This window comes from Pyxicephalus adspersus, chromosome 3, assembly GCF_032062135.1.
Source record: "Pyxicephalus adspersus chromosome 3, UCB_Pads_2.0, whole genome shotgun sequence".
NCBI lineage: Eukaryota > Metazoa > Chordata > Amphibia > Anura > Pyxicephalidae > Pyxicephalus > Pyxicephalus adspersus.
Window position 1 is genome coordinate 17173916 of NC_092860.1, and position 15278 is coordinate 17189193.

General features: G+C 43.2%; 1 protein-coding gene across 1 annotated transcript; it reads right to left on the reverse strand.

Annotated features, from left to right (window-relative positions):
- Positions 1 to 6100: 6100 nt before the first annotated feature.
- On the reverse strand, positions 6101 to 14296 carry SRSF6 (serine and arginine rich splicing factor 6). Its single transcript, XM_072403729.1, has 6 exons — positions 14139 to 14296; positions 11800 to 11999; positions 9879 to 9991; positions 8771 to 8973; positions 7455 to 7718; positions 6101 to 7288 (listed from the first exon to the last, which is right to left on the reverse strand). Exons 1-6 carry the CDS (start codon positions 14243 to 14245, stop codon positions 6556 to 6558), a joined length of 1620 nt encoding a protein of 539 aa, XP_072259830.1. The 5' UTR covers positions 14246 to 14296; the 3' UTR covers positions 6101 to 6555.
- Positions 14297 to 15278: the final 982 nt, after the last annotated feature.

Sequence of the window (15278 nt, forward strand, 5' to 3'; positions counted from 1 at the left end):
CTGCCTTCCATACAATGGAACAGAGGAATGAGAATACAGAGCATGTCAGTTCATCATTTATAGGGGTGTAATATCAGAAATATGGATATCTGCTTGTACTGGGGAGTATAAATGTACAAATCTGTATACTAATTTATAAAGGTCACTGAACAATGAGAGAATTACAAGTGATGCTATATTCCTTGGCTTGACACATGGACGTACGTTGGCATAGACTGGCAGACCTTATTTAACGTACCCCTTAAGGGAATTCTCCAGTAAAATCATCCTTCATATTCACAAGACATTCCCTTTCAAGGGACATCAAAGCTTGTATTAAAATTCAAGGTTTGTTAGCACGACCAGCTATTTTCATCCAGGGTTCTGGGGAAATTCAGGGTTCCTCCAGGAATTGCCAAACTGTGGCTGATTGATCTCATATATGTTGATGGTGCCTCATGGTTCTGGGGCCATAGACATGTGGAAGGCTACATGGCACTATGATCTTTTAAATTGTCTATAGCGGTCGCCAACCAGTGGTCTGGGAGAAAATTTTGGTGATCGGCAGCTATGGCTCGTGTGCCCCCTGGGTGGGATCAGGAGTAGAACAACACTTAGGGGGTGCACCGACCAGAGCCGCGGACCATGTCTCCCGTACATAACGCATCAGATCAGACCTGTGATGGGAGAGTGGGTGGGTTCTGGCATCATGACGTCATGGCGTCTTCCCCTTTGACCCTTGGTCCGTGACTCCGAAAAGGTTGGCGACTACTGGTCTAGAGGAAATCTTTCCAATGGCAACCAATGTAAGAGGCTTTCTTCCCACTGACCGCCAATAAATTGTTTTTAGGCATTCGTTCCCAAAGACCTGAACATAATTTCATGGGATCGTCAGGGATGCAAAGCCTGAGAGGGGATGAGTTAGACCCCAACTCACCCCCTCACCACCACCATGTAAAAACACTGCATTAACACAAAAACACAATATATATATAATAACAATAACAATACAATAACAATATATATACTGTAATTACCTAAGACACCAGCTTCTGCCCAAGGGACCGAGCTGAGAGCAACTTCATGAGCTATCAACAGAACCCTGCGGACACTGAAGATTTCATATCTTATAAGCAGATACAGATAGGACAATAGGAGGGGGATATGGAGTAGTGGGAAGTAGTGAGAGTTTAATAGACAGAAGACGGGTAGGCAAGTTTAACAATATGGGTTTTGAGTTCTCTTTTAAATGAGCAGAAAGTGGGAGCAAGCCGAATAGGATGAGGAAGAGTTTGGGCAGTTCTAGAAAAGTCTTGGAGCCATGTGTGTGATGAGGTTATGAGTGAGGAAATCATTAGTAGGTCATTGGAGGAGCAGAGAGAGCGGCAGGGGGAGTATTTTTCTACCAGGTCAGAAATGTAAGTGGGACAATAGCTGTGTAGGGATTTGAAGGCAAATCACAGGAGGTTGAATTTGATTCTAAGGTGAAATGGAAGCCAATGAAGAGAACTACAAAGAGATGCAGCAGAAGAGGAGCGGAGCGAAGGATGGACGAGTCTGGCTGTAGCATTAATAATAGATTGTAGAGGAGAGAGTCGGGTTAGTGGAATACCAGAGAGGTATTCCCCTCTTACCCTTTTCTTGCTTCTTAGACAACTGTCATGGTGGTGGTACAGTAAAGCTGGGGGTGTCTGTAACTGTTGGGGGTTACTGGGGGTTGTGGCGGTAAGAATGGGGAGTCTTGTGAATAATGAGGACTGATGTAGAGTGCCCCATGAGGTGTTTGTGTGGGGTGTAGGGGATGCCTGTAACTGCCGAGGACCTATGAATGGCAGGGTAAATGGTCCTGTACTGCTTTGGTGGATGGGTGGGGGGGCTATGATTGGCCAAGGTTCTGCCAGTTGGGTCAAATCGCCAGTGTCTGCCAGGGCTGTGGGGTGTGGGGAGGGGACACTCACACATCACTGATCTCGTTTTGTAACCTTACTTTAAGACAAAACATTTTTTTGTCTTTTGAATTACTTTTATTTATTTTGTTTTTGTTTAGCTTCCCTCGGCTTATCATGGATTTTTTTGACAGATGGAAAGATGAGAAGCTGATTTAGGAATTGGCAACTTTGAATTATAAATGTCAGAAATCACAATAATGAAAAGCTGCCGTATGACCTTATTCTATTGGTGAACATCGCCGATTGTATTTTTGTAGTCTGTATGTTATTGTATTGCTACACAGCTGCCAACTACTAGTACACCCTGATCTCAGAACTGCTGAACACACAGAAGCGTAGATCAGAGGTAAGGGAACAAGCATTGCCCACAGCAAACAAGGTGCCAGCTGCTGCTTCTACTGCTAGTTGGTGAATGAAAGAATAATTTGTGATTACTATGGGCAACAAATCAATAACACAGAAAACAAGTCACTGGGGTGCTTGTGTGTATCATGGGGACAGTTTTCACACCCCTTATGAATCACTAGTTTTAAAAAAACATTCATTTTACCAGTTATATAAATAAATATATACTTTTTTTTTTTACTTGGGGCATGTTTCCACGTTTACCCTTGACCCTCTTACCCTTCCCCAGCAATTTTGAAGACAATACTAAGGGTTTCGGGGCTTTTCAATGATCTCAAAAACAGGGTTGTAGTGGGGCGGGCATGGGTGGGAATGCTGTGCCCTCACTTTTTTCAGGAATGGGCACGAGTGCCCACTCTTATTTTGCAAAGCGATCTTTGGTGGTCCACCGCATTGGCTGGTCCTCCCCCCCAGGAGGTCACGAGAAGGACCCCGCTGGGGGGCCACACCGGCCAGAGCCGGGGACCATGTCCCCCGTAGGGAATTGCAGGCTCAGGGTGGTGGGTGGGTTGTCTCTCTGAACACACCACGCCCACTCCCCCAACACAGGCTAAGACCAATGGGAGTGCGGGTGGGTTGTGGCATTATGACGTCGCTCAGGGGGAAGTTTTATCCCCTTTGAGTGACACATAGACAGGGGTGTAGTAGGGCAGGCACATCATGGATAGTACCATGACCCCTCTTCCTTTTTATGACTACACCCATGCTCACAAATTTGGTTGGGATCTTTCAAGCTGTCTGCAAGTGTGGCATTCTGACCACCATTGTAAGTGGGGTATAAACCCGCTGACCACCAATATGAGGGGGTATATATCCGACTGACCCCAGTAAATGCATTTTGAAAAGCGGGAAATAGCAGAAGACATGCAATCCAAATAGGACAGTATGCAAGAATAACTGCTTAAAGTTTGGTACATGCAACAAATGCAATTAATTTTCCAATTTGTTGGAAGCCCCAAAACTCAGCACCCATGCACAAGTATATAATGATTGGTAAGTAGTGTACATTTTGGCAGGCATGCCCTCATTGGCCAATGTACAAGCCTTTATTAGCTTCTTCTTTGATTTCTCACTGGTAATCAAAATGCTTGGTTGGAGTCCTTCTTTAAAGATTTCAAACTTGTAGACTTATATTTGTGCATTATCAGGAGATATTTTTATTACATACTCCTATCTTGCACTTTCATATTATAAGCCTAAAATAACGCAACACCGAATTTAAAATTCATGTTACCAAAGCAACAACCCAGCCTAAGTTTGTGCATAATTGAGCTACTCAAGACTATAATTAATTCATCTTCAGAGCATATGTTAGTGAGTCTTTGACAAGGCTGATTATAGCAACCTATTCATTAAATGAGTGCTGCCTGGAAAGTTAAAGGCATCTGGTTTTTAGGTTCTACAAAGGACAAAATCAAAAGGTGACGCTTATAGTGATTGTGACAGTTCTGCACCTTGATATCCCTAGAATAAAGGTGCAGTATTATGCAGAAATAAGCACAACTTCTGCACTTTCCTATTAGTCAGTGGGAATCTTGGTTGTATCTAGACTTAGACAATGCTCTGTAGTGATATGAAACACTCAAGTCTGGGAAAATTAACACGAACCTAAAGCAAACGTCTAATTACCTATTTTAAAGTCATACAAGGGAACCCTTTTACCTTGATTTCCATCTGTCTACTCCTGAAAACTGGAGAGATCTGCCAGCAAGCACAGCCAGACTGTGACCGGACTTTTCTGTAATTCAGCCAAACAACACAGCAAGGTCCTCTCCTTGCCCCAATATAGATGCAACATGCTGATAAGGTAAGATAAGGGATAACATCGGATTTCTCCTCCTTTACCAAGATCACATGAATGGAGGTCCTAACAAGTTCCAAAAACTTCCATTTCCTCTTGCAGGGCTGATACCAAATTAAATTCAGGTATTTGCATAGGCTACACTTCTTGGTGCATTGAAGTCTAGTCAATGAACATTCTTTAAGGTCCTTCTAAAAGACATCTGAAATGTTCCAAGAATTCATACTTTGATGTGCTAAAGACAGTGCAGTGCCCTTGCCTATAACATCACAAATGACTTGCCAACTATCAGTGCACCAAGATGCAGGACCATTATGGTGTGTGGAGCTGGCACTGCAATGCCCATATTAACTGATACAAGTGTCTGTGTACATGGACCAGGGTCACCTAGGGAAAAGACCCTGTGCTTAACTAAAAAGATATGATGGAAGAACCATTGACAGTTTTTGTCCTAATTATTTGAAGATTCTAGACTTCTGACTAAAAACACATTAAACACTGTTAAAAAAACATGGCCAAACTCTTATGATCTCATAAAAATTAGGGCTATAAAAGGTAGCAAAGACCAGATTTTAAAGACGCAAAATCCATACCTAGCAACCTTATTTTCTCCACTATATATTTTAACTCTAATCTCCAAGTGAATGTATATCAGATCATTTATATGCGCCATACTGTCATCACAGCATGGTAAATTCAGCCCGAGCAGGCACCTTTAAAGCATAATGATGCTGCCATATACCTACATTTACAGGTTAAGTATCATAAAGGAAATAAATGGATGCCATTGCTGAAAACATTGAATGCTTGATTGGTAATGAATACTGCAAATTGACTGCTGGGTTATATTAAGGTTCTTGTTGTGCAGTTTGGCATTTTCAACAGCTGTTTGATAGGAAACACTACAAGTCATGTCTGGGTTGAAAAGAATTGGAGATATTGATCTTATTTAATCTATGATGCTGAACAATTTATGAGCATGTGCAAGAGTATAACCACGATGTTGGGCTGTACCATGGATCTGCATTGGCCAAGCTTTCTGTAGGCAGGAACTATGACCACACAATAACTCATGTTTTGAAGTTATGTTCCAGGTATAATGCACCTGAACAGATTTTTTAAAAATGGCAGCTAAGGTAAGCATTGTGTGGAGCACTTGTTTGCATTTATGCATTTGCATTTTGTCCAGAATTTCCTTGTGTAGTACATTTGCACTTATAATTCCCAGCACACAATAGTACACTAAAGGGACTTGTTATAAAGCAGTAATGCAGCCTTTGTCAATATTACCTTTATTTGGAGAATAATTTAATTTTTTTATTATTTATTAAGATTGTTAAAAGGCTGTCTCTGACCACACAGTGCACACAGCTAAAAGGGGCTGGGGAGAACACTGCTGTAGGGTATGAATTGTACAAAGCAGTGCAAACACAAAGTTGTTCTGCAGGGAACATATCACATTAACCACTTTTAAAAGAAAACCTGGCCTTTTCAACATTGCAAAAATACTGGAAATATTTTACCAAATGCTCTTGTTGGCATCACCTGTTTCCTTTTATAATGGTTGACAATAAACTGCCAAAGTCGTGTTTCACTAACAAGATCTACTGCCAGTTTATTGAAAGCTTTATTGTGGTTCAATAAGCCTCATGAAATAGAATAAGATTGCACCTGGAAAGCAGAGCAACCACTCATATGTAGCTGTGTGAATAAGCTCTTATTACCTCTATAAACTGATGTTTGTTTACCTTTCTCAAGCTATGATTGATAAATGTACCCCAGTTTATCCCATTTGTCCCACAACTGCCCTCCATTGGAAAAACCCACATACCAGAACCTACTCCTTATATGAAGACACCCCTTCCTTTTATCCACTGGACACCTAATGACTTTCAGAACCAGAAATATGACAAAGTTTCCATCATATAAATACTGTATGAATCAATGAACACAGAATGGAGAAAAATGAGTTGAAAGATTTTATTTACGTTGAAAAAAGTCAACCACTACAACATTACATGATCATATTGTAGGACACCAGAGACCAATGGAGCATAGTCAGAAAAAAAAAAAAGCTTTATTTGCGCTTAAAAAATGCACATTTAGAACATCCTAAAAACTTAAACTGCCCCAAAACAATACAAACCTTTATTTACAACGTGGGAGGTTTGAGCCTATGATTGTTTAATATTTTGAACCAATTAGGTGAAGCATCTTCTAGCACAAGAGAATTTTGGTGCTTTAAGAAACATGCAGGAAAATTTTGTTTTACTTCCTGTATTTACATAGCTAAAACTCTTCCATACCAGACTAATTGGTACAGAGGAGAAAGAATCAACTCCTGCAAATGAATCATCACAAAGTGTTTGCCTACACTTCAGAGGGCAGTCCTAACACAAAGTATATTAAAATGCCTTTACACTACTCTGGGGAGCTGGAGCGAGACCTGGAACTGGCAGCTGAGGCTGGGCGAGGAGGAGGTGAAGCAGAACCCTCTCTGCTGGGGGAGGCTGCCATTGGCGATTTGGACCTTGACCTAGAACTGGACCTAGCGGTATCTTTACCATTTTCTTGTGGGGAAGGGGATCTGGATCGGCTATGGGAAGACCTTTCCCGTGTAGGGATTGAGCGGCTTCGGGACCGATCCCTCCTGCTTCTGGAGCGACTCCTAGATCGATCATGGTCTCCTTTTGATGGACTTCTGGATCTCTCCCTAGATGCCTCCCTGTCCTCTTTTGATTGACTGCGGGATCTATCTCTGGATCTTCTCCCCTTGGACTGACTACGTGATCTGTCACGTGACCTCTCTCTTTTACCCTTGGACTGACTCCGTGACCTCTCTCTAGATACATCTCTCTTCCCTTTAGACTGCTCTCTCCTTCCTTTAGAGCGACTACGAGAGCGCTTGCTCCTGGACCGGCTACTGGATCTATCACGCTTCCCTTTACTGCGGCTGCTAGACCTCTCTCGCTTTGTTTTGGGTCTGCTGCTGGAGCGGTCACGTTTTCCTTTAGATCGACTGCGGGATCTCTTTCTCTTGCCTTTGGACCTGCTTCGAGACCGAGAACCATGCTCTGACTTAGGTTTACTTTTTGAACGAGACTTTCTCTGCTTTGATGGGGATCTTGAGTTTTCTTTGCTCCTGGACCTGGACCTAAAAACATGCAGAGTATAGTGTTAAATAAAAGCACATCAAAAAACACTTTGGTTTTCCTGTCAAACTTGCCCTTTACTTCCTCTGACAATGTGTTCTGTTGGGCAGTGTAAGCTTTGGGTCTTTTGGCCAAATAGAGCATAGATAGGGCTGAGGAAAGGCTTACCTGGATGGACTCTTTGCAGGTGAGCGGGAACGGCTATGTTTTGCAGGAGAACGTGAACGACTTTCTTTAGCTGGAGAACGAGATGGACTTTTCTTAGCAGGAGATCGGGAGCGACTTTCCTTAGCTGGAGAACGGGACCTGCTTCCCTTGGCTGGTGAATGAGAACGGTTCTTTTTAGCAGGAGTGCGAGAACGGCTTCTGGATCGGCTGTGGCTACTGCGTCTGCTGCTACTACGAGATCTTCTCCTGCTTCTGGACCGTGACCTAAGGAGAGCAGTGCATTTTAGATTTGTGCTCATTGCATTTACATTCCTGCAGCAATATCACATTATATATATGCAAAAATACCCTGGGCTTATAGTACAAGATAAAGCCTAAAAAATACACGCAACATTATAGAGAATACATACAAACATAAATTGTGCCTATTGGAAAAACTTTTGTCTGGAATTCTTACGAAAATAGCAGTGGGTTTCCAGTGCCTGAACCCTAATGAAGGTACATATAAAATGCAAGTTTTTCCCAATCAAAGCCACTGGCCTCTGCCAATGGCTGAATGCGGTAGATAAAGCAAGGTCCTGTTCCTGACAAGATAGTCACACAGTTTAGAAAAGAGCATGGCAAGTCCATAATGAACATCTTAAATATCAATGCCACAAGTTAAATTTCCTTTATGTGAGAAAAATCATTTTCAAGCAGTTACATTGACATGTGGTGCTAAGGTTAGTTTTAGAAGGAAGCTGGCTGAGGATATCAAACTGACTGGATATTCAACAACTGAAGATGCCAGAATTTAACTCCAGCACACGAGACTGTTCTCTAAGAATCCATCAGAAAAATCAAAAAGAGGAACTATACTCAAAATTCAAAACAAAAACACACTTACCTTCAATCCCACAGGGCAGTTCGATCACTCCGGGGGTGCCCAGCATCAGGTCCTGCGTCGTCTCGGCACCCAACCCGGAGCTCCAGACGCCGCCATCTTTGTATTTTCTTCCGGGTTCTCCATCCTACATCAACCGACCCAAGCACAAGATCGGGTGATGTAGGATGAAAAAAATTGCAGATCTCACTGTGCATGTTTGCTCCGGCATGCGCAGAAGCAGCGGCCAAGAGCCTCACAGGATGTCTGATGTAGGTATCCCGGGAGGCTTTGCGTTTCCCCCATGCATTCTTGACCGCCTAGGCGTCCGACAATGAATGGGGGCGGTGACTACGTTTTAAAAAAAATACTGGTTGAACTTGATGGACTTATGTCTTTTTTCAACCTGACTTACTATGTAATGTACATTATTGAACCTCGTTCTTGCAATTACCTTGATCTGCTCCCAGAGTAAGACCTCCTGTGACGTGTTTTGCTTTCCACTAGACGGATCTTCCTGCCATTAATTTCGGTGCCATCAAGTTTCTCCAAAGCCCTCTTCATGTCAGAATAAGACCGGAACTCTATCACTCCCTCATTGGTACGTTCCTTGTGGGCATCAGCATACGTGACCTCACCGGCCTGTCTCATGAAATCCTGAAAGAAAGCAAGGAAGTTTTTGTTTAGGAAAAAAATGTTTGTAAACTTTGGGACAGAGGCCGGTAGAATACCTATAGGAGCAACAAGTAGTTGTAAACTATACATGTATAACAGTGCAGTTCCGTTTGTTAATGCAGAAATTATACTGCAGTACATGAACAATTGTGAAGAGTTCCTGCGTATTAAGACACTAAACAAAGTAGCCTACAAAAGGGTGTAACAAATTAGGTCTGAAAATGGTGTATTGTATAGCAGCCTTAGGCTATCAGTCGCCTTGGGCAAAACTAGTTCAGTGTCTTAACCAGGGTTCTTCCAGAGGTTGTTAGGGAGTTCCATGAGCAATGAGCAACTTGTGTCTCTTTAGTCAATCACCATTTTTTTTGCTTTAGATGGCATTCATTTTGGTGGCAAGCAAAGTGGGAGCCATTTTTTTTGATCACCATGCCTAAATACTATGAGCTGTGTATATAGTAATTATTGAAGGCTTTCCATGTAAAAAGGCTGAGAAAGGCTGCACAGCAAGGTGTTTATCATCCTCTCATTTTCATAGAGCTGAACATTACTGTGTATATGGCACCAATTTGTTCTACTGACATTAAAAACGATAATGAAAGATGACTTACAGCAACAATCTACCGTGCGCACATAGCCAGTGTTGATACACAGCACAACCCAGACCTTTTTTTGAACCGGGTAGGAAGATATTGTAGGTGGGTGGCAACCCTTGTATTTATGACCCAACTCTTCAGTAACCACCAAAAAACAGCCGGGTGGTTACTGAGAAGTGCCGGGTGGTGCGCCCAGCTAAAAGGGGCCGGGGAGAACACAACAGGTAAAAAATTAAAAGCTTGCATTGCTTCTCAACTGTTACATATTCTCTTGATTAGAACTGCGATACCAACCTTAAGATCTTGCCAGCTGCAGCGACTGGAAAGGTTCTCCACAATAAGTCGGAACTCTGTACGCACTGGAGGTCCATATTTATCTCTGCCCGATCTCTGGCTCCTGTAACCACCTTTATTGCACATGGAAAGTAAAGTCAGTACTCCATTGAATTTGTACAGTTCAATAGCTAAATATTTTTTGGGAGGGCTTTTAATTAAAACTAGGAATAGGAATGTTTACATAAAAACCTCCTTTGAAGCCGTGACTTTGGCCAACGATAAGCAGAAGAGATGTTTACTCACTCTGTTCTGCTGTGTTGAGAATGAGCCTGTTTAGTGAGCGCTCTCAACCAACCTTATCAACAGGACATCAAAAATTTTTTTTATGATAAAACAAAGTTTAAATCATTTACATGCATGTTCTACAAAGCATTTACAAGAGTTGCCAGTCACAATATTTACATTAAGGCAGGAGGTATAAGAAAAGTGGCACTTGGAAGCACACGCAAGGGAGTCACCTAGTCCAGTTTAAAGCCGTTTGGTCTAACCCTTTTAATCCTCACCATCACCCTGCGTCTAATGGCAATAGGCTGCTGTCGTCATGGCTTCCGGTAAGGTCAGCCAAAGGGTCATAGGGCAAGGGTCACACAATGTTTGGAAAGGCCAACCAGGAAAGGCAGTCATCTTAAGCCTCAATGGTCTCAGCCCCCACTGGTCTCTTTCAAATTGAAACATCAAGGACGGTTAAAAAAGGTTTTTGGAATTCAACATGCAAAAAGGTTAAGAATATACAAGTTAAACATATTCATAATACAAGGCGTTTTCATTCAATTTCCACGATAAAACCCAATCATAACCCCCTCATCCCACCATCCTGTACTTTAATATAATCCTGTGCTGCCAGAGGCAATAAAAGCATCAACACCACAGGATACATCACTGCATATTTCAGAATCTTTTTGAAGACACTCATTCCAAAACAAAGGTCATGTGTGCAGCGAGGCTTACCCCCTGCAGGTTTAATGCTCCCATTCTGCCTCCCTGCATCCCCGGAGTCTCTGGCAGAGCTTTTAAAGGTAGCGCTTAGACCCGAGCGGCCGAAACCCAAGCCTAAATACCAGAGGAGAAGTGATAACATCTCTGTATACTCCATTGTTTAAGCCCGGCAGTAAGAAATTGTAGGCCCCTGTTATTACACAACTCTTCATCAACCACCCAAAAATAGCCGGACGGTTACTGAGAAGTGCCGCGTGGTGCGGCTGTATGGATGCTCCAGGAGGGAGAAGAGTTCCATGATTTTAGAAAGCCGGGGGGTGCCATCTGCAAACAGGATTTGCCTAGATTTTGCAAGTGACAGTGTCTTTTAAATGTATCTAAACCAATATATTTTATTTTGGATATAATGATGAGTTAAGAACCAGGTTTTTTGTTTGCATTATTTTATATGTGTTTATTTGTATTGTCACCTCCAGATGAGGAATAGAAGGGAAATCTATGAATGGAGATTTATGTCTACAGGGGGGAATTTTACTCTGTGTGTGACTCCAAGATTTCCCTTTCACTCCCTAACTGGGCAACGGTTTTAATTCTTCCCAAATAATATATCCAAAACAAAAAAGTTTTAGGTACACACAAACTTAAAACAGCACAGATGGTGAGCATAGACCATGTGAACGCAAGAAAGCTGCATGAAAATAATTAAACCTGTTCTTTGTGCTCTAACTACTCAACTTATATTTATGAAATGTACCTTAGTGGTAGCTGACACTTCATGATTACTTGAGAATACAGAAATATTTTCATATTTCATTGACTTGGCAAGCTACAACCAATATTTCTAAGCTTAAACATCTGGCAATGCAACAGTTTAACACTCAGTTCTGATAAAACAGTTCTTCAGTCCGCCCCCAAAGCAAATGACTAAATAGATAATGCTTACTGCGATTTCCAAAGCTGTATCCTCCTCCACCTCCACCTCCGCCGCCGCCACCACCACCGCCTCCTCCTCCTCCTTCTCTGTCCCGGCGTGGACCTCTGGCATGTTCAACAATCACACGCTCGCCACAAAGGTCTTTGCCATTTAATTCATAAACGGCATCGTCAGCATCACGCGAGTCTTCAAACTCCACAAAGCCATACCTGGGCAAAAAGTAAAAAGGGCAAATATGTATTAAAAATCTGAAAAGCAGAATGTGCATTTGGCAATTACCAACATCTTGAGTTTACCAGAAGGGAAAAAAAAAAAAAGTACTACAGTTTTGCCTCTAACCTGTACAAGAATCAGTAACTCCTGGCGGTTAGCTCTTCTGGACATGGCGTAGTTGCCAGTAGGAAGCCCGGAGCAGTAATGTTTTTATACTCTTGGCCTAAAGATGCCCTATGGTGCATGCAACAACTTGCAGCAAAAAGTTTGCCAACAATCTATGTTGCCACCGCCTGTCTGCTGAAAACTAGTGAGGTGAGATTCCTTTAGAATGGCATGATACCAACTTCCTGCATATGGCCTGCCCTTAATGTTTCCAAGCTTACCCAAGGTGCTGCCTTGGACTACTAAATTAAAAACACAAGATTAACAACATTTACACAACTGATTTTAGACCAAAATCCCTCAACTTTTTAACACCTTGAAATGTCTTCAGGAACCCCAGCTAGAATTTCTATATCCACAGATCACAGTATGTCAGTGTGGCCGTCAGCCGGAAGAATTCCTCTTACATTGCTGGCTAGTGGGAAAAATGTCCACCTTACAGATAGCCAAAAGGTAGACATTGCCCAATGAACCCCCAACATTCTGGAGGAGGCAAAGGGTCCCTCAGAACACTGGCTGAGAATCCCAGGTCTAGTCTGTGAATCTTATATTTGAGGCAGCAGGTGAATTAAAACTGACCAATGTAATGCAGAGCTCTGGTCTAGACCTGACCCTGAGATAGTCCCAGTTCAGTTCCAGACCAGCTCAGTAATATCACTGAGTGACCTCAGAAGCTACACAGAGAAAACAACTGAATGCTAATTATGTAACATTTGTATCATTATCTGTATATTGCTACAAATGTAATACCAGAGCAAGGCCAAGGTGTGTGCAGCATGCTGATTGGTTGCTTAGGCAGAGATAGCCAATCAGTGCTGCACAAAGGACAATGTACAGATTTAAAAAGTGCTGAGAGCAGAACATGGGGTGGAAGATGAGATTTTGTTCTATATGATAGGAATGTAGTGCTCAACCCAGAATTTTTTTAAAAAAACTGGATGGGAAGAAACTGTAAGTGGGTGGAAGCCCCTGAATTGTGACCCAACTCATCGGTACTACAAAAACAGCCTGGTGGTTGCTGAAAAATGCCAGGTGGTGTGCCCAGCTAAAAGGGGCCTGGGGAGAACACTGGGAATGTAAAATGCAAAGAGCTAAACATGACAACTGGCCACATTATCACATGACGATAAGGAACATGGTTGCACGCTGCGGGTCCTGGACGAGTCATGCGCCTTATTAGCAGCCAATCCAAAGTGACTTGGCTACCTTAAATCAGCCATTGCATGAACTAGGAACATTAAATAGGACTCCTGACCTGCTTAGGATACATCTCACAAGCCTTGGGGTCGGAACCAATGAACTCCAAATGCATGTGGTTATAGCATATCAGCCAACCACAATGGCCCAAACCAGAAGCCTGAGATAGGTCAGCAAATAAAGTAAACTCGGGTGAATATGCCAGTGAATAAAGGACGCAAAGCCCACTTTCACAAGGCACCAAATCAAGCAAAACTTTCAAAACAATGCCGATATCAACACGGATCAACGTTAGTGCACACATAGGGGATTGTTGGTCGGCCATGCTCTGTGCAATCAACAGAAGAGATATACAACAAAATGCCACACAGGGCAGTATAATACAACACCCATAAATATACCTCCCCCCAACATATCTGCCCTTATAACAAAGGCTGTGCAAGCATTGCATTCAGCAGGCCTATCCGCGTTGCATTGTGGGGGCTCCAAGGTTCCCCAGAAGTCACGTGAGGGCAGACGGGGGCAGCACGTGTCCGCACAGGGAAGACGATGACGTCACAAGCCAGAACAATGGCCTCCATTTTGAGGCACTGGCGGCCTCCACATATCATGGCTCCCTTTATCCATCCAGATCACCGCTGTACGACACCCACTGACCCCCTACATGTAGGCCTAGGCTTCCCCGCCAGAAAAATCCGCCCGCCCTCACATCCCGCCATAATGGCGGCAAACCATCACGGCCTACCGATTGCATTAAAAATTCAGCTCCTTACCCGTTCTTCAAATCCACCTCCAGCAGTTTCCCGTATCCTCCGAAGAACCTCTGGATGTCTTTCTCCCGGACATGATAGCTGAGTCTCCCGATATAAACACGCGGCATGGCGACTAACACAAAGAAGATGGGGGCCTCAGCTCCGCAGCAGAGTGACGCTACAAAGGCGGGAAGAAGTCTTTATAAACTATGGGGGCGTGCCCAAAAACTGGGCGGAGGAAACGGAACAAGCGTGCTGTCTCCGCCTACTTCCTATGTGTGGACACGTGGAAGGCGAAGAAATACCGACTCTTACGGTTCCATTATACTGAATAGCATGCTGTAAATTACCTTTTTCATTGTGTGTAGTTATGTCATAAAAATAATATTTCCACTTCCCTGCTTCCACTCACAATACAAGTCTATAGGGGTCTATATATTGCATATTTTACTACAGTATATATATAATACTGAGAGGTAAATGTTGCAACAGTATTAATATTAATATTATTAATAAACAGGATTAAAATAGCGCCAACATATTATTCATCGCTGTACAATAAATAGGGGTTGCAATTGACAGACAGATACAGACAGTGACACAGGAGGAGGAGAGGACCCTGCCCTGAAGAGCTTACAATCTATGAGATGGCGGGAATATGAACAGAAACATAAAATCATTTCCTGTGGTGGCTTCCTATAGAAATGTTTCTGGGACAACTATACAGCGACTTTATAAGTTGTTATGTAATGCACAGCAACCTGCAGCCAGCTAAATGGCTGCCCATTGTGGTGCTGAGCCTATTCGTCACTATAAATGGGTCGAGATGTGTTCAGAACTTACTGCTGTGCATCCTCTATAGCAGGGGTCCCCAACCCCCGCTATGCGGCCCACTGGTGGGCCGTGGCTGTCTGACAGGTGGGGCGCGAGAGCACGGAGACCAGCAGTGGTCCGCAGTTCTAGCCGGTACCTTCTCCTGACCCCGCTGGGCCACAGACCATATCTCCCGTACGGATCGCAGGCTCAGGGTGGTGGGCGGGTTGTGTCTTTGGCCAGAGTTTGTAGATTCAGTGGTACGCAAGCTCAAAAAGTTTGGGGACCACTGCTCAATAGCAGTGGACACCAACCTTTTCGATTCCGCGGACCACTAAAATCACCGGC